The sequence below is a fragment of the Athene noctua genome, chromosome 11 (genome assembly GCF_965140245.1).
Source record: "Athene noctua chromosome 11, bAthNoc1.hap1.1, whole genome shotgun sequence".
Classification (NCBI taxonomy): Eukaryota; Metazoa; Chordata; class Aves; order Strigiformes; family Strigidae; genus Athene; species Athene noctua.
In genome coordinates this window covers 22239888-22262399 of record NC_134047.1, presented here as the reverse complement: position 1 = coordinate 22262399, position 22512 = coordinate 22239888, and the positions used below count along the sequence as shown (strand labels likewise).

General features: G+C 37.0%; 1 protein-coding gene across 4 annotated transcripts in view; it reads right to left on the bottom strand.

Moving 5' to 3' along the window:
- Window positions 1-13999, bottom strand: part of CHM (CHM Rab escort protein) — a 71207-nt gene extending 57208 nt beyond the window's left edge. The window contains exon 1 of one of the 4 annotated variants that reach the window (XM_074915387.1): window positions 13946-13999. In XM_074915387.1, coding sequence (XP_074771488.1) covers window positions 13946-13964 — 19 coding nt within the window. In that variant the 5' untranslated portion in view covers window positions 13965-13999. Of the gene's footprint in view, window positions 1-1747; window positions 1900-12261; window positions 12351-13945 lie in introns of those variants that run through there. The other 3 variants (XM_074915384.1, XM_074915386.1, XM_074915383.1) reach the window with 3 other exon arrangements.
- Window positions 14000-22512: the final 8513 nt, after the last annotated feature.

Below are 22512 nucleotides of genomic sequence, written 5' to 3'. Positions count from 1 at the left end.
AACAAAAGGCTAGTGGTATTTCTCTACCAGCAGTACCTGCTTGGAATGGCACATGATCCCAACTGGCAGTTTAATAAATAAATGAGGCCGTTCTCTAACTTCTACTCCCACTCACCAGATTTTCACATGCCCACTTAGGTGACTTAGATTTCTGACTAGATTCAGAAAAGCAGCATAGCTCACTATCTAAAATGCTGTATGGCACTAGCTTGGGTGAAATCACTTTTTAAGTGATTGACTGGCTGTTTACACAGGTAATTCAGTAAAAGCGATTAAAATTCTAAGGGACTGGTATTAGGAGACACTTAGGCTACAGATTCAATTAAGGGATGAGATTAAACAAAGTGAAAGGAGTGTTTCACTGATCTGACTTACAGGGCAGTGGCAGAAGCAGCTGTACTAGTGACAACTAAAGAGAGACAGAACCACAAGTGGAAAAAGCAGGTGGTAGGGCACAAGCTCCGTTGGCTAGCTTCACACCAAGCATCACCTTCATGAGAATTTCAGGCCTGCAGTTGTCTGTTTCTTCAGAGAATGCTGCCTTCACAAATGAATAAAAGCTCAGCCTGTTGCCATGCTGATGATTCATTTAAAACACAGAACGCAGTATGTTGAAGGTTACTGGACAAATGTTTACTACTTGTAAGATACCAGTCTTCACTTAGCCAGTGTAAGAAGCTGCTAGCCTTTAATGGGATATTAAGAACAATTTAGTACTTCCAATGACAGGTACAGATAATTTTAAATGATTCAGCTATTACTAACTCTAGAACTTGAAATAAAGTCTAGAAAATGCCTAGCGGGACTTAAGACACAGGAGACCATAGTTTCACAAACTCTTTAAGCCAGCAAATACAACCATCAACATAAAAATACAACCTCTACCCTTATCTTCAGCCATTCCTGATCCCCTTCCACATGAAGCTGATGGTCAGTTTTTGGCAGAGCAGCTCCACGGTGGTGCTGACAGTCCAAAAGTACAAATGTTTATATCAGTATAAGGAAGGACATTTAAGACAGGCGTGGCAAATTTTCCAGGAAAATAGCTACAACTTCCACGCAAATTCTCCATTTTTAACGCTTTGTATTTTGATGGATTAAAAAAAATTCCTTTCTGCACTGATAAAACAGACAAAATTACAATAGTTTTTTGCATTGCTGACCTGCCACAGCAAGTGAAGGCTTATAATGAAATTAATCTCCGAGGGTAGAAAGAGGGATGAACAATCGCATCAGTTCCTGGAACATTTGTTTCACAGCCTAAAGACCAATAGCCTAGAGTTGAATTTTTGGAAGAACTCAAAACACAGACCATTCTGAACAAAGAGACAAGGAGAAAATATGTAACTGCAGTACACACTTCAGGACTGTCACAAGATCCTGGCTGCACACAGCTTTATTATGTAAAAGCAATTCCACATTCAGCTGTCCTCTGAAACTGTTTATATATGTTTCATTTCTCTCAGTCTATAAACTATCTGGAATAGAATCTACAACTAGTGTTTTGTTTCTAGTTCCTGAAAAAGGTTTCCTCTCCTTCATTTGGGCACAGAGAATATTACTCTAGAAATGGAATTGAGAAACTTGTTTCTCCTTCCTTATTGATACAAGCCACTGAGAAAGTGTTGTAAAACATGACCAGTGCTGCCCCGCTGACCAGGACTGGAGTTATAGCTACTAGGGCATAACTGATTGCTTTAAGCTTGATCCAATTGATACTGTGTTGGAGGTCTGTTCTTCCATTAACCTTGGATGAAATTGTTCCTCGAATTAGCTTCCTCGCTCTTGAAAGCTGGCATCAATTTTCTTCACCAACCCTTTGCTTGTAAGATACTGTGGCCCCCGGAGTACCCACTGGCAACAGAATGAGAAAGTGTAAGAAAGGCAAGGCCCATGCATTTTAGCTTTTGGAGAGGATCTTACAACAACTTGATGGAGCAAGACACCATATATTCTTATGTGACAAAGCCTCAGTAAACCAAAGAAATAACACTGTGCCTTGGCAAAAGATTCTGAATTCTCTTCTCCAACAGAAATAAAAGCACATGGAAAATAGGTGGCTTTGTCAAATTCAAGTTACTCCTCCATTTGATCTGCACTGCACGATGGTTACTTTACAAAAGCCTCTGCCAAGAAAGGCTCTGGTAAACAGACCATTATAATATAGTTATAGATAGTTGCTCTCTGCCTAAGAAAAAAAAAAAAACTAACTCGGAAAAGTCTCCTCAGAGAAATGGTGTAGATTTATTTAATGACGGCATGTGAAGGTGAACTTTCTCCTACCGGATGCTCACAGAGCTGTGCAAAATAGGTCCCCTTCAGATTATTCAATAATAGAGAACTATATTTTTTTTATTAATTGATCCTATTTGGAAACAGTTTCCTGTTCTGAACTTTGATTAGTCAAAAACTCTAAACTGGATTATATTCAGGTTTTGAAATGCATTCAGACCCTAGCCACAGGGTAGAGCAGACTCCAAAACTTCTTACAGTTTGGTTTGAAGATTATGATTTACTACAGAATTCAAGTGATTGCAGGGGAAAGGCTGTATTCCCAATATTGATTCTTAAGTTTCACTTATGCCTAATGAGTAAATACATCTGGGTACCTCTGAAATGGTTTCCTCACGAAGGATTATTCTCACACTTCCTGCCACTCATGCTTCTTGGGGAACAGTCAGCTTCCAATTTTGCCAGTTTAAGGGATGAAGGACATTGCACTAGAACCTGTGTCACTCATTAAGTTTAATGTTTTTGAACAAGCAGTTAGGTAGTGATGTGGATCCAATAATTTGCATCAAACAGCAAGATCTAAGTGAGAATCTACATTGCCTTTCAGATAAAAAAAAAATAAATAAGACTGTACTGCTATCAAAATCAATAATCTAATTACTGAATCAAGAAATCTGCCCTCTGGCATAATTAATAGTAACAAATATTTTCCTACTAAGTTTTATACATATTAGTTACTGTAAAACACAGTAGATACCTGATTTTATTGTATCTGAAATGAAAAGGACTACTTCAAAAGAGCATTTTCTCAAGTAAGGTTTCAAATACAGACAATTTTTAGATTTGCAACGGTATTAGCAGGAAATAAGTCTGAATAGTAATCGCATGATCCAACCACAAGAAAGCAGCAACAGATCCAGACTTCAGTATGTTATACATAAACATCTGGCAGCATAAAAGGGATTTATGTAGAGAAATAAGGAGTCCATACAATTCTTGTATCAATTTAATATGCTGACTCAGAAGTTCTTCATATTTGAGGCAGAATCAATTCAGAAATAGCAGTGCTTGTTATCAAGAAGTATAAACACTCTCTGTGCTTCCTGGCCCTTTCATATCCAACTTTAGAATGCTTACACATGAAATATTTACATCATGTTAAATTGTCCTGAACCTCATTTCTCTTACCAGGAAAAACAAAGATAAAGAGTTTTCTTTCATGAAGGAGAACTGATTAGTACCAGTTAAAATCTGTATGATCTTAAAGCCATTGCCTTCTTTCTCCACTTAGTAACCTCCATTTATCAGATGCAGTATTATGTAAATTAGCCTCTCTGGCCTTCTCAAGGAAACGTTAATTTAAAATTTCAATTAAGTAGGACACTGTATCTGCAGACAGATATAAAAATAAGTACAAAATTGGAGATTTCACACAGAATCACACAGAATCATCTAGGCTGGAAAGAACCCTGGAGATCATCTAGTCCAACCATTCGCCTAGCACAGTTCCCACCTACAGCCTATCCTTAAGCTCTAAATTGACCCTACTCTTTAACACCTCCAGGGATGGGGACTCCACCACCTCCCTGGGCAGCCCATTCCAATGCCTAACAACCCGTTCTGGAAAGAAACGCTTCCTAATATCTAGTCTGAACTTTCCCTGGCACAACTCATTAATTCCACTCATTCACCCATCCACTAATTTCACTCATTAGTGATCTCTGGGTCACGAACATGTTCTAACAGGTAGAATTTCATGGGTACTTCCTGTCCAGAAAGCGATGCATTCGCATGAATCCATGACACTGCCCCACTGAAATACAAACACAAAGTCAAAGTGAACCAACTTCTAAGTCTTTCTAGTATTGGTCCGGGAAAAGTGCCCTGCTGTGTTTGGACTTCTTGCGTCCTCTTGGAAAGAGACTGAAAAAAAATGGCAAGCAGATTCAACTGTAACAAGCTAGCTCCAATTAGACTAACAAATGGTTCACTTCAGCATGGAGCAGCTGAAGTTAGTCCTACAAATTTTTCTGTTTCTCCAGCTTGCTGTATAATGCATTGGAAACTGCTGCAAGAGATTCCAGCACTACATCCCAAACAGTTGCAGCACCAGAATGCAGTAACCCAGCAAGCAGACAGTATAAACACCCAGTTCACAACCACCTTATGATGAAGAGTCCAGCCCACTTTTGATAGCAGTACTTGTCACCACCAGCTGTCAAAGCACTATCTCTAGCCTTCCTGGACACGTAAGAGGCAGATTTATCTCAATAAATCTTACAGATGTGGCTGCTGCAAGCTGACCTTGAAGTCTACATCTGGTTGTTTCCAGCAACCTCTGACCAAGATAATCTCCACTACGTGAATTTTTGGACCTTGTCTATGAAGCAAAATCAGCCATACTTTCATTTTCAAGAATATAAAGTGTTTTACAAGTAAATAAGCAAAAAATAGAGAAATTAGATACACATTATATACAGTTATCAAGATACCAATTCTATTTTCAGTTCCAACACAGCAAAATTAAAATTAGAGATAACTGCTAAGCTAGAAAACTCTTCAGCTTTAGAAGTCAACTGCTTTTAAAAGCTTTACAAAATAATGAAAAGTTATAATTCATCTCTGTGTAATCAAAAATTAATTTCAGGCCTACACATTCTGTGTATTCTGATTAGTGGCTATACATAATGCTATAATGATGCACTGCCTCTTCAACTGACTTTAAATGGATACATTCACTGCCCCAAGCAATTTATAAACTAAACAGCTTCGTCTGTGTGGAAGCATTTTGGTTCCTGAGTTGTTCACTGTAAACTATTTTCCAGTCATCCAGCTGATAAGCTTTTACTGAATTACACAAGATTCATCTTGAAAAAGTCTAAATGTTTAATTTGCTTCAATGTATCTACTAAATAAATCACAAGTGGCTTTTTCATAATATAAAATGTTGAAAGGAAATATATTAAAAATGCTGGAACACAGACAATTTCAAAACAATCTTCTGGAGTCAGATAGTTGACCAGCTGCAATAAATTCTGTTTGTATCTGAATTTCTAAAAAGAGAAGAGCAGCTGACTCTGGAGAAGCTCACTACACAGTCTTCATGGTATGTTTGGGTCTTTTATAATTTAATTGCAAATGAAGTTGAAATACTTATTGTATATAATATTTTAGGTTAAAGCTAGCTAATTAAAATTGATAGTAGGTTTGATTCATCTTATTATATGCTCTTATTGCAGAATAGTATCAGAAAATATTTCTGCATCACAGAATATGGTAGTGGCATATAAATGACGATCCACTAAGACAAGTAAGAAATCTTAACTGGTCAAGGAAGGAGCCACAAGTAACAAGTTTCTTCTGTACATTAGTAATTCCATATAGTTATCTGCGCACCATCAGAGGAACATGGCAACAAAAAACACCAAATCTCACAGTTGGTGCAAATAAACATTACTTAGAAAAGGAACAGAAGCAGACACTTATGCCTGAAATAAAAATTTAACTTGTTACTAAAATTCAAGCTCAAACCAAGCAGTGCTCCCTGAAGAGGAAAATTAATAAATAAATCACTAAATAAATAAAGAAATCAGTAAGAGAATGCACTTTCTGAATTTGGCTCCAAGTCATAACAGCCCAGAAAAATGAACATCAAAGGCATCAGAAAAATTAACATACATGAGATCTAGACAACAGCACGAATGCAACACAATTTTAGCTTATTAAACACTTATATAAAAATTGTATAACTGGATGAGTCACGTCTCTTGTGTGGTAAAGTTCTACTGCATCTAAACAGTTCACTCATGGAATGTCTACGACGCTGAATCAAGGTAACAGATTAAAAAAGTAGTGCCCAATTTGGCAGACCACTTTTTGAACTACATACAGGTGAAAGCAGATTACTTCAAGGTGAAGAACTGTGTTTACTGGAAAGGAACAGCAGCAGCTTTACTTTTCGCAACGAGAGGGCTACCTTCCAGTAGAAGGGTAATTTTTGCAGAAATATCAAATTTGCGTACTTTTATATAAACAAATATTATCTGTACAAGTACATCCCTTTAAATCTCATCTATTAAAGATGATGACTGGTAAAATCCAGAAGAGTCTCGGTGTCTGAAAAAAAAATAATTGTATTGAATAAAGAGGTTTGTAAGTGGATTTCTCTAGCACATACTACAGCTATGAGTCTAATCTTTGGTTTACAGATAAAGCAAACAAGCAGCAGATAAAGAAAAAGCAAAGTACATAAATTAAAAGATCTGTTTTGATTGTTTTTTATATTTTTTATTTTTACCCAAGTCTGCTAATGCTTTCAATTCCTTTTCTGACTCCCTGCAGGAAGACAGCTTGCTCTCCTTGCTCCTTATACATTTTTAAACATTTCATAAAAAGATATTTTAGAAGTAAAAAGTTTCTACTCCTACATTAGTAATTCCGTATAGTTATCTGTGTGCTCACAGAGGCTCTTACAAAACGCTCTGGTTGGCTCTAGCACAACCTCAGTGCACCAGGAGGGGTGACTTCTTGTAGGACTGAATTGCCAGCTTTACCACCACTCTCCAACGGTGGAATGACATTTTCTACTGGGCACAGACAGACACGTCTTTTTGACTACCCTCGATTCAGACTAGAATTTCAAAGTACCTTGCTAAGAATTTTTGTAGAGGCATTTTTCACCTTGATATGCAGATGACCTACTCCGTATTTTTCACAGTAGGATCACAGGAGTACTACAGTCTCCTATTTTCTAAAATCAGAAATATAATCTGGAAAACCCAAAGAACATTAATAGGCTGAGAAGGACAACAAAAGACTCACAAAATACTGAATTTTCTTACAAGAGCAGCAAGGGACATCTCACAGTATCTGAGAAGGAATCCTATCTGAGATTATCAGTGGGAGTCCAAGCCTCCAAGAAGGTTATCACAGCACCTCTGCTACACAAAAAAAACGAGAATAGAACGCATGCCAGAAAACAACCCCTCAGTTTTAGTCAGATTAAAAAAAAAAAAATTCAATAAGAAGATAAAGGTATGTTTACACTTAGAGAATACTAAAAAATGAAAGGGGGGGCAGAGGGGGAGCAAACTGACTCAGTGTTCATTTTGTCTGACATGGACAGGTAATGACTTATTTACAAATGGTAATAATAATATGGGTCTATTGCCTTCTTCAGACATCAACATCACAAGTCAGTGCCACTGTATTAGTCCACAATGACCAATGACATCAAAAAATATCCACCTTCAGCTGGTTTTCCATCTAGCTTCTATTGTAAAACTAGCTGCTGGTGTAAACTGAAGACTGCATACTTACGTAAGATAATGTAACAAAAATATCAGCCCAGAAGATCTATCAAAATATTTTAGGTATATCCTAAAGATATCCTGCAACAATAAAAACATCAGGAATTGTTCATTTTTCAGGGTTTTGGGTTGGGGTTTTTTTGTGTTGGGTTTCTTTTTGTTGTGGGTTTTGTTTTTTTTTTTTTAAATCAATCTTCAGTTTTAACTTCATAATTCACATCTATAATATTTAGGTCAGTTTTTCATGTTATATTTTAAAAATTGTATTAGTATCTGGAAGTGATTTTTCTTAACACTCTAACACTATACTTACATAAGATAAACATAAAGTACTTATACCACTCCCAGCATATCGAACAATAAATAATGGATTCTCTTGACAGGACTTTGATGACCTGGCAAAGCCCGAGTGCTTTCAGCCAAAATCATATGAAACCATAAATCACTCTTTATTTTATAGAATATTTCAAAGTGGATTCCTGCTTTCTACCTTGAAAGTCATTTCATGTGTTATTTATAACCACTGAAAACCAGAATGGAAAGAAAATTGCATAGAACCAGAAAATTTACTGTGACTGCTTTTATAAAGAATAACTCCTTTTTAGAAAAAAATTAGAATTACTAACAGAAAAACTTGTGAATACAACCACCTTTTAAAGAGCCATATCCTTTATTTTACAACCTCACCAGCAGTTAATACAGGTCTTCTGGAGTAGGAGAGACAAGTTTAAGAAGTTAAGATTGAATATGATCCAACCAACTGAAGAAATTCAAAGGTAAGGATGACCCTGCATGCTCATCCCACCACGTAGAAATATGCACAGCCATGTTGCAAATCTTCACACCTACAGTAGTTTCTGCCATAAATTCAACACTGCTGAATGTTTTGCCTATGAATTTTCCTATTTGACAACTGCCTGAAGACAAAAGCTCGGCCACTGACTCTTGGCTCTGTGTCACTCTCAAATAGGTGCCTGCTTTTTGGGATAAATATTTACGGAAGAATGCACGATGTCCCCTCTCGCTATAAATGTACTAGCATTTTAATGCCTGCACCAATTTAAAAGTTGACCCCACAAAAGCTTATCAATAATGAACTCATTTAAATGAACAAGACTTAACACCCACCTTGAATTCCTCAAGCAAGCACTTACATTGGATCTCCATAACCCAGATCCTACAGGCCTTCAGACAAATAAAAATCACTGAATATCACTTTCCAGAGAAGAGACCTTCCAAAATACCACAACTGCTCTGAGGATTGATGATATTGCATAATATCTGCTTTGGCAGAGAATCATCCAATAAATCGATTCCTGTTTGGTTAGTGGGTAACTTGACCGTAGTTCTACAGTCAAAAAGTAGGGATACAAGAGTGGGGGGTAGAAGAGGGACTTCAACACTGCAACAAAAAAGGGGGCAGAACAAAAGAATGGTGTAATAACAGCTTTAATTCTCATATTGTGGTGTCATTGAAAACCTCAAGACATGCCCACCGATTTTATGTCATATGTTAATCTAGATTTCTTTAGAACTATGGATATAAATTCCGTGATAGTACTGAAACTTTTGCTGCTGAACCCACCAGGACTAGTATTTTTTGTACTACACATCCATCCAAACTTGCCCACACAAGAAAATGTTTAAACTGGGTTAAGGAAAAGTAGTTTCTTCAATAAGCGAATTCACTTTTCCCAGAAAAATATTGATCAAGTAATTGAACCTAAGCATTAAATGGAGTACTGATGACTAAAATTTGGTGTGAGGTTCCATTTTCATTAAGCTTACTACAGGGAAACAGTTAAATGAGCCTGAAATAAAAACAAATTTAGATCTAATGCTACCACTCAATCTAATTACTAAAATTAACAGATGCACAAATTATAAAACCAGAAAAAGGCCACACATGCAGAAGAGAATGCAATTACTACTATGCAGTTAAAAAGATCATTAACACAAACATTCTAGTTATTACGACAATTAAATATCCATAGGTACAGTTATAGGATTAGAAAACAGAGTTAAAGACAAGGCTAAAATATTCCCTCAGGAGTCATTTCCCAGAAGAGAAGACAGATGAAGTTTTACTTTGAATAATCTTCCATACTGAGTAATATAATACAGATTAAAAAAGCAGTTAACAGTGTTAGTCACCATTTATGTATGTTCTTATTAAAAAGGAATGCAAAGAAAAGGCAAAATAATTCCTAAAACGTGGAATTCTGAAAATCTTGAAATCAGTTATAGAAGTATTCCCCACAGGTGGGCAAAACCACATCCTTTAATACAAATCCACACCACCATCACCACCAAATACAGCAATATTTGAGTGGAATAATTTATCTCGAAGGATTTCCCTCCCCCAACGTCAAAGCTCTAACATTACACAATCATTCCAAAGCAGGGAAGATCGTATTTGATGGGTGTCGCATGACAAACTCTCACTAGCACAGACAGTGCATCCAAAAGTGCCTTTGCTGGTGAACTGCCAGTTTCAGGAGAATTCTTCTAATAGCGTGCCTAGGCGTGCACAGCCTCTTCTGTCTGTGACACCCCGCCACCAACCAGGCTCCTCCACAGTGAGCAGCCTGGTATTTATTACTGAACACACAGATTCAGCGAGTGGAGCATATCATGAGCCATGAAAGTCAGCACACAAGAGTAGGCTGCCACTGCCGGAGCGACACCTTCGGCCTGCACCCAGTGCCTGTAAGACCCCTCAGCACAAGGGCTGCCAGAAGAAGATAAATGATGTTCTACCTTCATCAAAAAATTACAAAAGCTCCAAAAGAAAATTCTGGCAGCAGGTTTTTACCTTTGGAATCATGAAGATTGTCTCATCTATGTAAGTTATAGTCAGCTCTTTTAAAGAGGTAACACCTTCACTAGCTTCCCTAGTAGCTAGAATAGCTACTCCTCCTACTACTATTTTCACCTTCTAGCTTCCTTATTATCTAGAATAGCTAAACAGCCTAACATTAATTTTCATTTTATAAACCTCAGTTTCCTTCAATTTTCTACATCACTGCATCTACATAAATACTATTTTTCTCATTGCAGTAAAAAATTAATCATCCTCAACAATCAAAGAAGTTACATGATTTTTAATATTTCACCCTTCTAGTTTGGTGCTTTAGCCTTTCATTATTTACCATTCTGCTCATACACTCTAAATATTCATAACTCCAAACACGTATGAAAATGTCAGATTCATTACTGCAGCTTCCATTCCATACAACAGGGTTAAGAACACAAAAGGGATCTCTTAATTTGCTCGAGAACCTTAATTTTGCATTTTTGGTAGAGTTATGATCAACAATGGGGACAATACATTTTTATTTATTATCTCTCACAAAGTCCACTACTACATCAGAAATCCTTTGAGCAATTATACATATGATGCAAGGGGATTACTTTTTTCTCGTAAACATTAAAACCAGCAATTACATTAAGAAATTCACTCATTCTATTTCAAATTGCTAGAAAAGCAGTCTTAAATCGGAAGGACAAAATGTGACAGATTCGTGAACTCTGAAAACATACTTCCTGACTTCACATATAAAACAGTAACATTTAGAAGTGTCTTCCCTTTTGTGCTCCAACCAACATCCTGAGCTGACTGTTGAAGATCTTCATAAATGCAAACAAAATCTGAGTGTAAATCTGGGACCTATAAAGAGTAATGCATTTTGAACATTTTAAGACTAGAGCTCAATGATGAATTTAAGGTGAAGGGTTTATCAAGACTGGTTCAAACCAGGCCACTCACTGGATTCTACAAAACTGAAATCTATGGCAGTACTTACAGATAATAATGATATACAAGCAGCAAGTATCTTACTCCTGAAGGAATATTTTAGAATTGTTCTTGTAGTTAGTGTTGCGGTATGTTTCAGTGAGACACTCAAAACCTCCATCATTATTTACCTTAACAAGAAACAGGATGAACTTGTACAGAATACAGAAAGTGCAGGTGGTTCCAGAAAGTTCAGAGTTAAATCTCCGATACACGCAATCATTCAACTTCATATTTGTTCATATACTGAGAAATACACTTTAGTGAGGAGAACTCAAAAAAAAAAAAAAAAAAAAAGGGCTATCTGTAAAGGGGCATAGAGATTAGAAAAAAGTTCTATAAATTCTTGTATTATAGGATACAATAAAACCAAGAGAGATTATCAGCATATACCATCTATACTGCAACAACATGGCATTTAGCCCTTCAGAACTATTTTCAATGCATAAAGGTAAATTTGACAAGCAGGAAGGTATTTTGGGAATAAGGTCTGCCAAGGCAGGTTGTAAAGGCAGGCAAAGCTTTCTCAAGTACTAAAGAAGCACCTGACCAGGGTGTGCAGGGGCAGGAGGCCACCTGACCGGCTCCTAAAGACGGGGTTCATGGAGAGCCCCCTCCCCAGTTAAAGCCCCGCACCACATGTACCTTCGTGCTACCTCTATTTCTAAGCAAATCTTGATACTTAAATCTTAGTAGCAACCCTAGAGCTGCCTGCGAGTCCTCGGATTTCTGGCGCAGCACTGTCCAGGCAGGTACCCTCGGCAGCCACACGCAACCCCAGGCCTCCGAGGCCCGACCCCCCCAGGCGCCGCTGCCGCCCCACCGCCCTCAGCCGCCAGCTCTGCCCCGCTGCCGCCTCTCGAGAGCCAGCACCTTGACACCGCCCGCCCAGCCCGTGTCCCCCGCCACCGCGCCCTCTCCTACCAGTCCCTATCACCACCACATCAAACTCGGTGGGGAGGTTGTCCGCCATCTTGGGAGGGACACCGTCACGTGGCCGGCGCTGACGGAAATGGCGGCGCCGCCGGACCAGACTTCCGGCCGCCGCGCGCGGGGGCTGCTGGGAGCGGTGGTTCTGCGCGCGGGGCCGGCGGCCGCCCGCTCCGCCCCGGGCCCCTTCCCGCGGGCTGCCTCCTTACTGCCCTCTGTAAGGCACGCGGAAACCCCACCCTGGTCCGTCCTGCCTGGCTCTTCACCAAACACGTTCACAAAAACGTTCTTCGGTGACAAACGGGGGCCCCTGCCTCGCGTTTCACCCCGGCGCTGCCTGGCCGCTGCACCCCCGGGGCCAGGCTCGGCCCCCGCCCTTGCTCCGGTCCCGGCGGGCCCGTTCCCCCTGCCCTGTTCTCGCAGTCTGACTGTCCACCCCGCTTCTTACCCCTCTGGTTTTCTGCTGATCCAAAGAACCAGCCCTTGCCTGGGATTCAGGAATGCTGTGGGAAACGGCGGTGAATTCATACATCGACCGGTAAACTTTTGAGATACAATATTATGGATGCATTCCACCTACTTACTTAAAATGCAAAACACTTCAGTGCAAACACACATCTTTTTTTTCGTACAATGTATGTGTCAATTCCCCTAAAGTTTCCTGGATGACCAGTTCTTCATGAACTCACGATAGAGTTCATTTTTATTTCCTGCTGCAGTGTTTCCGAAATTATTTCTATTGTTTGTTCAATCTCCTTGATCACTTTATTAATATATCCATGAAAATATTTCCCTTACTATTTTTAAAAAGTCCCCTTACTCCCCAACTGTGATCCTTTCTTTATCACCACATTGAAGACAGACTTCAAAATAAAGTGTTATTAGTTTGTCTATTTCTAGTCATTAACCTCACGTCCTTCCTTGTTAATTAACAGCCATATTATATGTTGGACTGTACTTTGTTCTCTGCATTCAAAATCCTATTTTTCTGAACGCATCATTTAACTCTTTCCTCTTTTCCTCCGAAGCCTTAAGTCACACTTTAATCTTGCTCTGCCTCTTCCCTCACCTTACAAAGAAATGAAAGGGGAATCAGGGATGAAAAACTGAATCTACTGTTTCAGGTAGCCCCTCCTGAATTACCAGTCTGAGTGAAAAAGGAGGAATAAAAAGATATATTTGAAAAAGGCAGATATAGCAGTGTAGGCAAAATAACCTAGCACAGAATACCTGTGCCAGAACACGATGGAAATTTCTAGAAAGTTTTGCTGTTTATTTTGCGTTTAATGGCCTATATGGCTTAAAACTAATCTCTTAATATTATTCATTGTGTATGATTATATTAAAGTCTTAACACCTTAAATCAATAATAACAATAAACCAGCTAGCAGCCTGTTAACACCTTATTACAAGCTCCTTGTTCACATAGCAAGAGAACAGTGAAAATAGTATAAGGCTACTAATGGAAACCAGAGACCACCTTACCCCCGTGGTACTGCCAGACGTGCTAGAACAGAGTACAGCACAGAAAACAGTCCAACAGGAAACATCAAACAACACCAGAAGAAAAAATACATAGATTTAAACATCAGTACTTGATTACCATGCTAAGAAATATATAACAGAGAAAATTAGTAGTTATGACTTCAGATATAAAAGTAGCAAGATCAAATCTTACGTTCCTTATATTTATGCATTCAACTCTCCCATAAAAATCCATTCTGCAGCTTCCATAGTGCAATTCTGTTAATGAAGCTGTCGTTTCAACTTTTTAACCTCTAAAACCAGAAATTTAGCTCCTGAATTCTCACAGTGTTGGGTCATCCTGACCTAAATGTCTTGAGTTGAGGAACAAAGCATCACTATATTGGCTAGAGCAGTTAAGACAAATTCTCGTTGCACATCCTTTTCTTGCTGAGGGAGGCCATACTCATGAAAATATAATTTCATTGTGAAAACCTTTTGTTATAGTTTAGTATAATTCTAGGACTGCACTAGAACAGAGCTATTTCGCTGTCAATGTCTTACTGTTTCTCAAGTGCTTAAGTATTTATCCCACCACAAAATGCTGTTGTTTGGTTCTGTGAGTTCCTGTTAGCTTCATTCACAAGATGCAATCAGTGCAATCCTATTTTGTGATGACAGTCATTATCCACTGGACCAGAAATTCTTCCTAGTACTCTTTATTTGACAAAAATGATTATTCAGGATCTTTAACTGCAAGGTTGGTCAGCCCCATACAACACAAATATATTTCTCTGTACTTTACAGTTTTAGTATCAGCAAATGTAAAAGTAAAACGTGTAAGTATGAATAATTTTTATGAGAATTTCATGGACCTTGAGAAAATGTCTTACCATGTTTTTCTCTTTAGCTATTTAATTGCAATGTCATAGTAACAGAAAGCAGCATACCCAATTCTGCATGGATGAATAAGCACATTCAATAAAGAAGATTTAACAGAGTAAATCAAACACTGGATTAAACATTTTCTGCATAACAGACCACAAAATGGGCATTCATTTTACCAATAGATCCTCTACATTAGAAACAAATAGAAATGCACACCAACATAATTAAACTGCACATCCTGTGGCCTGATTACAGAATTTCCCTATATTTTGTTAAACTAGGTCTCATCAATTAGAATTGCCAAAACACATTCAAAAATGCTTACTGACAAGACTAAAGGTAGGTTTTTTAAACATTTGTTTTAAATACATTCGTTTTTCTCTGTTTTATGAAATAACTGTCAATCTGATATATTGCAGAGGATTTATACAGCATTTTTAGCAATAACAGTTCAGAAAGACACATGCAAAGATCAGTTTTAAGATTCCACTTTTAGCAGCGCTAAACACTTTTTCTATGAGCAACTTTTCCTACTTTGATTTTAAGCAAAACATCTCTCATAAAAAGATAGGATTTTGCTTTATATCTTTTTATTTGGGATTTTCACATATTCCTGGAGCTACTGTGTCGTTAATATCTAACTTTATCAAATACTTTCTGGAAATATAGTAACCTTAGCAAAACCCCATGAACTATGTAAGCGTTTTCATTTTCCCAGGTAGAAACACTGAAGCCCAAGAGAAAATCAGGAAGATTCAGCATTAGAATTACGGAGTTTCTAGTTATCTCAAGATCAAGTCTCAGATCATTTGATCAAATATTTCTTCCTCCAAAAACAAACAGCAAATACTTCTTATTCACTATGATTAATTTTATTTTTTTAAGTTATTTAGTCTCTTTATCCTGCAGTGACTTCACGTGTGAAATCTCATTATTCATTCCATTATTCACTCAATGGATACAGAACTTAATTCTACTTGAGTACCAGTTTGAATAAGGATCAGCAGCAGGATCGGGCCTATTAGCTGCTTGAAACATCTACTGAATAACCTGATTTATCCCAACTAAATGGCTCATTAGTTCAGGCAGCAAGAAAATGTTTGTGTGTTGCTGAAGTTATGCATGGTTGTCATATAGAGTTTGCTGTTATGCAACTGTCAGTCACTCAAGCATGCACAAACTAAATTGTTCATTAACTACAGAAACAGCCACTCTACATTCAAGCATGTTTATGAAAAAAATAATTTGTTTCCAAATTTATTCTAAACTGCGATACACCTTTATAGTAACTACTTCTTTGTTACGACTACCTGAATTTTTCTTTCTTGCTGTCACAGCTTGCAGTGGCCAGTCCCAATCGTGCCATAAAACACATTACTTGTGTTTTATTAGTTGCATTAGACCCTAAACTGCAAATTCTCAGTTGTGTGTAGACACTAAAATCCCATGCACGGTATGAATATTCCTTTGATACAATAATCTTGGCCTTGGTACATCAGTGAACTAAACATATTTTAAGAACCCCATGTAATTAAATCCACATGCTTTACCTAAGGAAGCACTGAAACTAATTTTGAAGTTGCCCTTTTGATTACTAAGATGTGAGTAAATTATAGAATTGTTTAGAAAGATGGGTAAAGAGAATTACATTTCACTCTACTTCTGTAAGCAGGCAAGGCAAGAAGTCTATTTTTCCAATCTTTAATTAATGACATTCTGCAAAAATTCTGTAGGTCTCTCACTGCAGTAAAAACTTTCTTGTACAAAGTGAGCACAGAGGAGAAAAAAGCAGGATCATAGCTTTGATCAGGCTGCCTTGCCCAGTATAACTGGCAGAATATGGGAAGGAGGCTCCGCTACAGCTTCATTAAGGATCGTCGGTGAGTTTTACAGGCTTCCTAAAACTACAGATGTGCAGGATGAAGGAGATGGTCTTTGCAGTAGCCCAAAAGTTTAGTTATTTTTTTTATGCTACAGGCTAATCTTTATTGCTTAAAATAGCTGATGAACCTAGGATGATGACTAATGTACAGCAGGTTTTATTACTTGTCTCTTAGAATACGTGGAGGAAAACTTACTTTAGGAACTGGAGACCCAGAGAACTACTGGTAATAGAATCAGGCAGAATCTTGATTTTCATGGACCTAAACCCATGTTAGTACATTATATGCAATTTATGGTGTCAGTTCAGTCTTTTATTTGGTTAGATTGCCTCTCTCAGTGCTCTGTAACAGTGACTAAAATAATTTGGTATAGCATGTGAATTATTATCGCTGTATCTTCTTTTGTAGTGGATGGGTTTTTTGAAGCATTTAGGCATGTTTGTAAAACTGCCGTATACCTGCCTAATTTTCATTCTGCATCTTTTTTTTTCTTGATAAAAATGTATATATTTTAGGACTACTGAGATAGAGAAAGAATGGTGTAAATTGTTTTTGAAACTGAAATAATAATCTACTTAAGGAAAGGACTAAAACATGTTAAGAAAAAAATAATCAGGAGTTTGTGACTGTGTTTTGAGCTTATACACTGTAAATTTTTAAAAGAATGCATTTCTTTTCAGAAGATTCCTTCACTTCCGTGGTGGATTGAAATGTGTTCTTTACTGTATCTAAGAGGTCCCTGAGAAGACACGGTATTTCTGGCAGAAGTTTGCATATCACTTTTTAACACTTCTGTTTCAGACCTTACACTGTATATAGATTACCAGGTCTTCCTATTCAGATGAATAAAAGAACATGCAACTTATCACCATCGTGTCGTCGTTCTGTAAATGAAAACTTAAATGGTTCTTCAGAGTATTAGAACTCACAAATTCAAGATTGGTGAATAAGATGGCAACGTCAGTTATCTGAGGAAATGCTTTTCTATGCTGACATCAAGATAATTTTGAAGTGTGGGCTATCCACACTGCAGATACATAGGCATGGGCAGCAGTCAGTTCCTGCCTAGCGTCAATGAAGAGGCTGGTATCAAAGCCAAAAATGAGATTTAGAAATACTGTGGACTAATCCAGGGTAAGTTATAAGAGAAAGCAAGCAACAGAATTTAAATTTGCTTGGACCTTATCTATGCTAGTAAGGACTTAAAATATAAACTCTCATAGAATAGATGCATTTTGTATATGTATCAAAGTATGTTTCTACAGCTTGATTACGTGTTCTAAGTGATAACTTGGCATTTCAAAAATATTATTTTAATAACCCGTCTTCTCTTTCTTTTGCTGAAAGATGACATAGTTAGAACAAAATTTGATATCGATAACATCAATATAAATTGGGAAGAATTACTGAAATTATGCCATTATAAACCACAATGTTACAAAGCAGAGTTTAATGCTTTGTGTCCTAGGAATTCCATTATTTGTATATTCCAGCATCTAAAAGTCTTGGTCAATTATGACATTTCAGAAATTGCCAGACAAAAGAAACTGACTGAATACACAGGACTGCTATATAAAGTTGTGCAATAAATCAAGCTTAGTAAATATGGACAAGTGTGTCTAATGGTATTCAGTTACTGCCTTATTTAATTTACAATATTACTTGAAGCAGTTTTTATTGCATAGTAAGAGGTTTTCAGACTTGCGTTCTCAGGGTTTAGGAAAAATGTACCTTTTCCAACACATCTGGAGACTGTAGCTTATGTAAGAAACTAATCTCTTTTCACTGGAAATACTGCCATTCTTTTATATGTTGCATTTCTTTTATTCATCTCTTTTGACTTGTTGCCAATTTATGAATATGGATTCTTTAGCCATTAGGGCATACTCCTACTGCATTACTGTCAACAGAAGTTTTACCATGCAAAGTTCAGCTTCTACATCATGGTCTTTTCTGATTGATTAACAAACAATAATTACAGTGTACTACATATTGCTTTAAAAATGAGATAGTAGTAATTATCTCATTTCATTATATGTGCATATTTAAAAATGTGCCCATACAAATACTGAAAAAAACAGCTATCAGTCTGGGAGAAGGACAATACAACATTTGAAGGAAAAAAAAACAACCCAACCAACCACAGAGTGGAAGGCTGTAGTTTCTTATTTGAGGAGAATGACAAGTGCAAGATTCTTGAGTATTTTTTTAAACAGTAGTATTCTCCAGTCTTGAAAATCATAAATGACACATGGCTGAAAAGAAAAGAGAGGATAAACCAAGACTTTAAGTTCTGAAACTGATAAAGCTCCCTTAGGAAACTCACCATAAATATTATCATATAATTAAAAGGGTTTAAAGTAGTCCATAAAGCTAAGTGAATTGATGTGTCTCATATGCAGTATTTTTACCTAGACTTCACCAGAGAAACCATAAACAAAAGACTATAAAGGCCTCAGATGAAATGAGTTCCTGCAAACTCGGATTCTTGTGAAGGCACACTTATCACCAAGGACTCAAGCATGAAACTGTATCCAAGAGACACCTAAAAGTTCAGAGTGACTAACAGTGAAGGACCGATTTCCAGGTAAAGCAAGTTATCAGTGGTAACAGTAAGGGAAAAAAAAATGACATTAAGTAACTACATTTGAAATTATGTAAGCAGATGAATGAAAACGATAAAGCAAACATTATTCTCACTTTGAGAAAGTCTGTGTCTGAGTTTGAATTTGTCTCAGTTCCAAAGCACTGGGTCTGTCAGTGCTCCACTTAGAGCTCTGTATTAAGAGCAGAGATTTAGTTCAGGCGTTAACAGCTGCAGGGGTGAAAATATTATCTGAGGGTATGTACAGCCGGTGGAGGAGCTGTCAGACCCTCTTACTCTATTTCCCTTGTAAAAGGCATATATGAAAATACCTGTCACTTGTAGAAGGGTGATTTTGGGAGAAATTTTAGTTGTAAAAGGGCTGTGACTAAAAAGAAAACCATCAGCTTTTACAGCCACCAGTCTTGTTTGTAAGAAACAGGAATATGTGTGATTACCTCTTATTTTTTGTAGGTATATTTACTAAAGCCATATAGAGCAAAGACCTCTTTATTAAGCATTTCCCTCACAGGATTACAGTTAAATAAAGTTTTGTATTAAAATTATTCTGTTTAGGATTTTAAAGCCGGAGAGTATCAATAGTGGTCCACTGAAATTCTTAAGAAACTTAAAATGAGATTATGCTCAGCTTGCCTCACAGAAATGAGAACAGGTCTCATTTTTCCTTCAAAAGTTGTAAACTGGTGCCAGACTGTATGCAGTGATGCTTTTGAGAATTCAGAAAGGACGCTTATGATTCAACATCTATTTTTCATTAATCCAAACATAGTACACTCCATTTAAATGCTAGCTTTTCTTGTGCAGAAAATAAGACATCCACATTGTACTTATTAAACTTTAATTAAACCGTATATGTCTAGGAAAAGAATGTTCCTACTGTAAACATTATGTGGGTCAGCTATATTAAAGTATTTAATATTTTTTATAAGATGTTTGCATTTTAATGTGTTTTCAGGGGATGATGCAGTTAGGCATTGTAGCATATCTGAAAGCCGAATTTCAACGCCATTACCTTGATAAGAGGGTGTTCTCCTGTCTGTGCGTTCTTAGAGTGATAATGTATAAAATGAAAACAATAGGTGGTCAAATCTGGTTGTAGTCCGAGCGAGAATTTTAGGTTTGACTGTAACAACTCAGACTGCATAGTACTAATTAGAAGACTTTTTGTTTGTTTTACTCAGCATCATCTTTCTAGGGTAAGGTCTAGGCTTGGTGGTTGTCAATCTTAGCAGATGTTTACCTCATAGATCCACGCAATACATACAGTACAGTTCTTTGAGAAGTTAATTTCTCCAATAGCAGAATTGCTTATTGTTCCTCAACATCTGATAACTCCTAGAACTATAACCATCTCTCAGCAGTTTTGCATCACAGACTCCCTAAGGGAGGAAGGAAGACTTTGAGCCATTATACTTTGCTTCTGCTGCGTGCCTAAAACGACTCAGAAACTCTAAAGCAGAACTAATGGGAACACAATATTCACTCCCCTTTTTTGTATCTACTTAGGGCCTTATGAGTGGCACTACCTCCTCTGTTTGATTAAATAAAAGGAAAGAGCAGGCTATAGCTCCTCACATTCTGAGGGTGCTGTATGAATATTAATCTATATAGCTTAGATAGACCCTTGTATCGACCCTTCAGTTAAGCCAGAAGAGACAGAATTTTTTCCCCCACTGCAGAAGAATGCTATGCTGTTGTAAATGTTGAGGCAGATTATTAGGAAGATTTGCAAGAATAACTACTTAAAATGGTCACATTCATTTTAAAGAAAAGAAATATAATTGGTATTTGCATAGAAGAAAATGGATGAATTTAAATTTTAGTTGATTATAATTATTGTCATCATAATCATCATCATTATCTTTGTATGTCTAAATGACTGATTCAAAGAAGAATTTTAACACATTTCACATGTCAGTGCAATTCTTTTCTGTTCTGTGCTTTAGTGCTTGGGGTTTTTAATTTGCTTTTTTCAGTCTGAACTTTTCATGGAAGCTATTGTAATCTTCTTAAAAGGTGGAAAAATGTCTCAAAAGAAGTCAAATCTAGAAGTATTACATATGTACTTTTTTTTTTTCCAATAAATATAATCAAATTTTACAGAAAAACTGATACATAGATACTGTGAGATGGCACTTCAAAATGTTCTTAAGAAAGAGATTCTGAATAATAAGATTGTACCTGACTCTGAACTGTGTGACCAGGTAAGGGATGTTAAACAGTGATAGTTACATATAAAGCAGTAAGTGAACTAACTGAAGTGGTGGTGACTCATACGAAGATATCATTCAGAAAGTTCGATGATAAATTGGAACTGCACATAGATATTGCTTTTCTAAAGATTTTCAAAGTTACTAATAATTGTTTATATTTCAATACTATGTATATTGATACAGTTGATATTTAATTATGTATTCTATGTTATTGTTGCTACAGTAAAAAGCGTGCATTGTACTAGTAAATCTATAATGTGTGTTTCTCAGTATTGACAATTCTGAAGAGTTCAGATCCACAAAATCTGTTGGTGAAAGCAGTTTCTTCTTTACTGAGTTTATATCACATCAAAACAGGAGTGAACAATCAACACTACAAAGGCCTTATACTGTGCATAGCAAACTAAATAAAAGTTTTGTAATTCCTATTTCCCTGATAACTTTGAAATTACTATGAAAATCGCATTTGCAACAGAGAAATCATCATAGTTGGTTTGATAGCTACAGTTCCTGATACCTTGCATCTTTGAAAAGCAGGACGTGGTTTTCCCAGAACTTCAGCTTTAGTGTTAATTAATTTTATTTTGGTTCCTTTACTCTCTAAACTTTTAACATAAACTACTCCTAACATGAAGACAAAAAACCTCTTCTAACTAAAATTTATCTCCCTGGCACAAAGTAGATCAGCAGTGTGATTCTCCCTGTTCTTACATGGCTGCAGTGTTAGCCCTGTGTCAGTGTGCAAGCTGGAAAGCTAGCATTTTACTTTATGCTGTCTGGTACGAGGCACAAAGTGTGGAGTGGCAAATACGTTTTTATTAACAAGAATTTAAGCCTCCGTTATGCAATTGTTTTTGTACTGTGCACATCTTTCTCGGGTGGTCTTAAAAGGCTGTAAGTAAACAATGACATTGGATGCATTATTAAATAATGCTAAATGGTACATTAATGGCAAGAGTACTGTTATGTGGAAAAGGAAGAAGAAAAAGAAAGATTGAAGTCAGCAAAACCAAGCTCCAAAACCATGCTTTTCAGACTTCCATTAAATAATGGCTAGTATGGGTAGCCTCTTCTATAAGGACTAGTAAGCCAAGTGTTAAAATCTTATTTCTGACCAAGGTTACTGTGACTTGTGAAGACAATTGCTCCCTGCAATCTTGCAGAAGGCAGAGTTTCCTGATAGTCTGTTTTC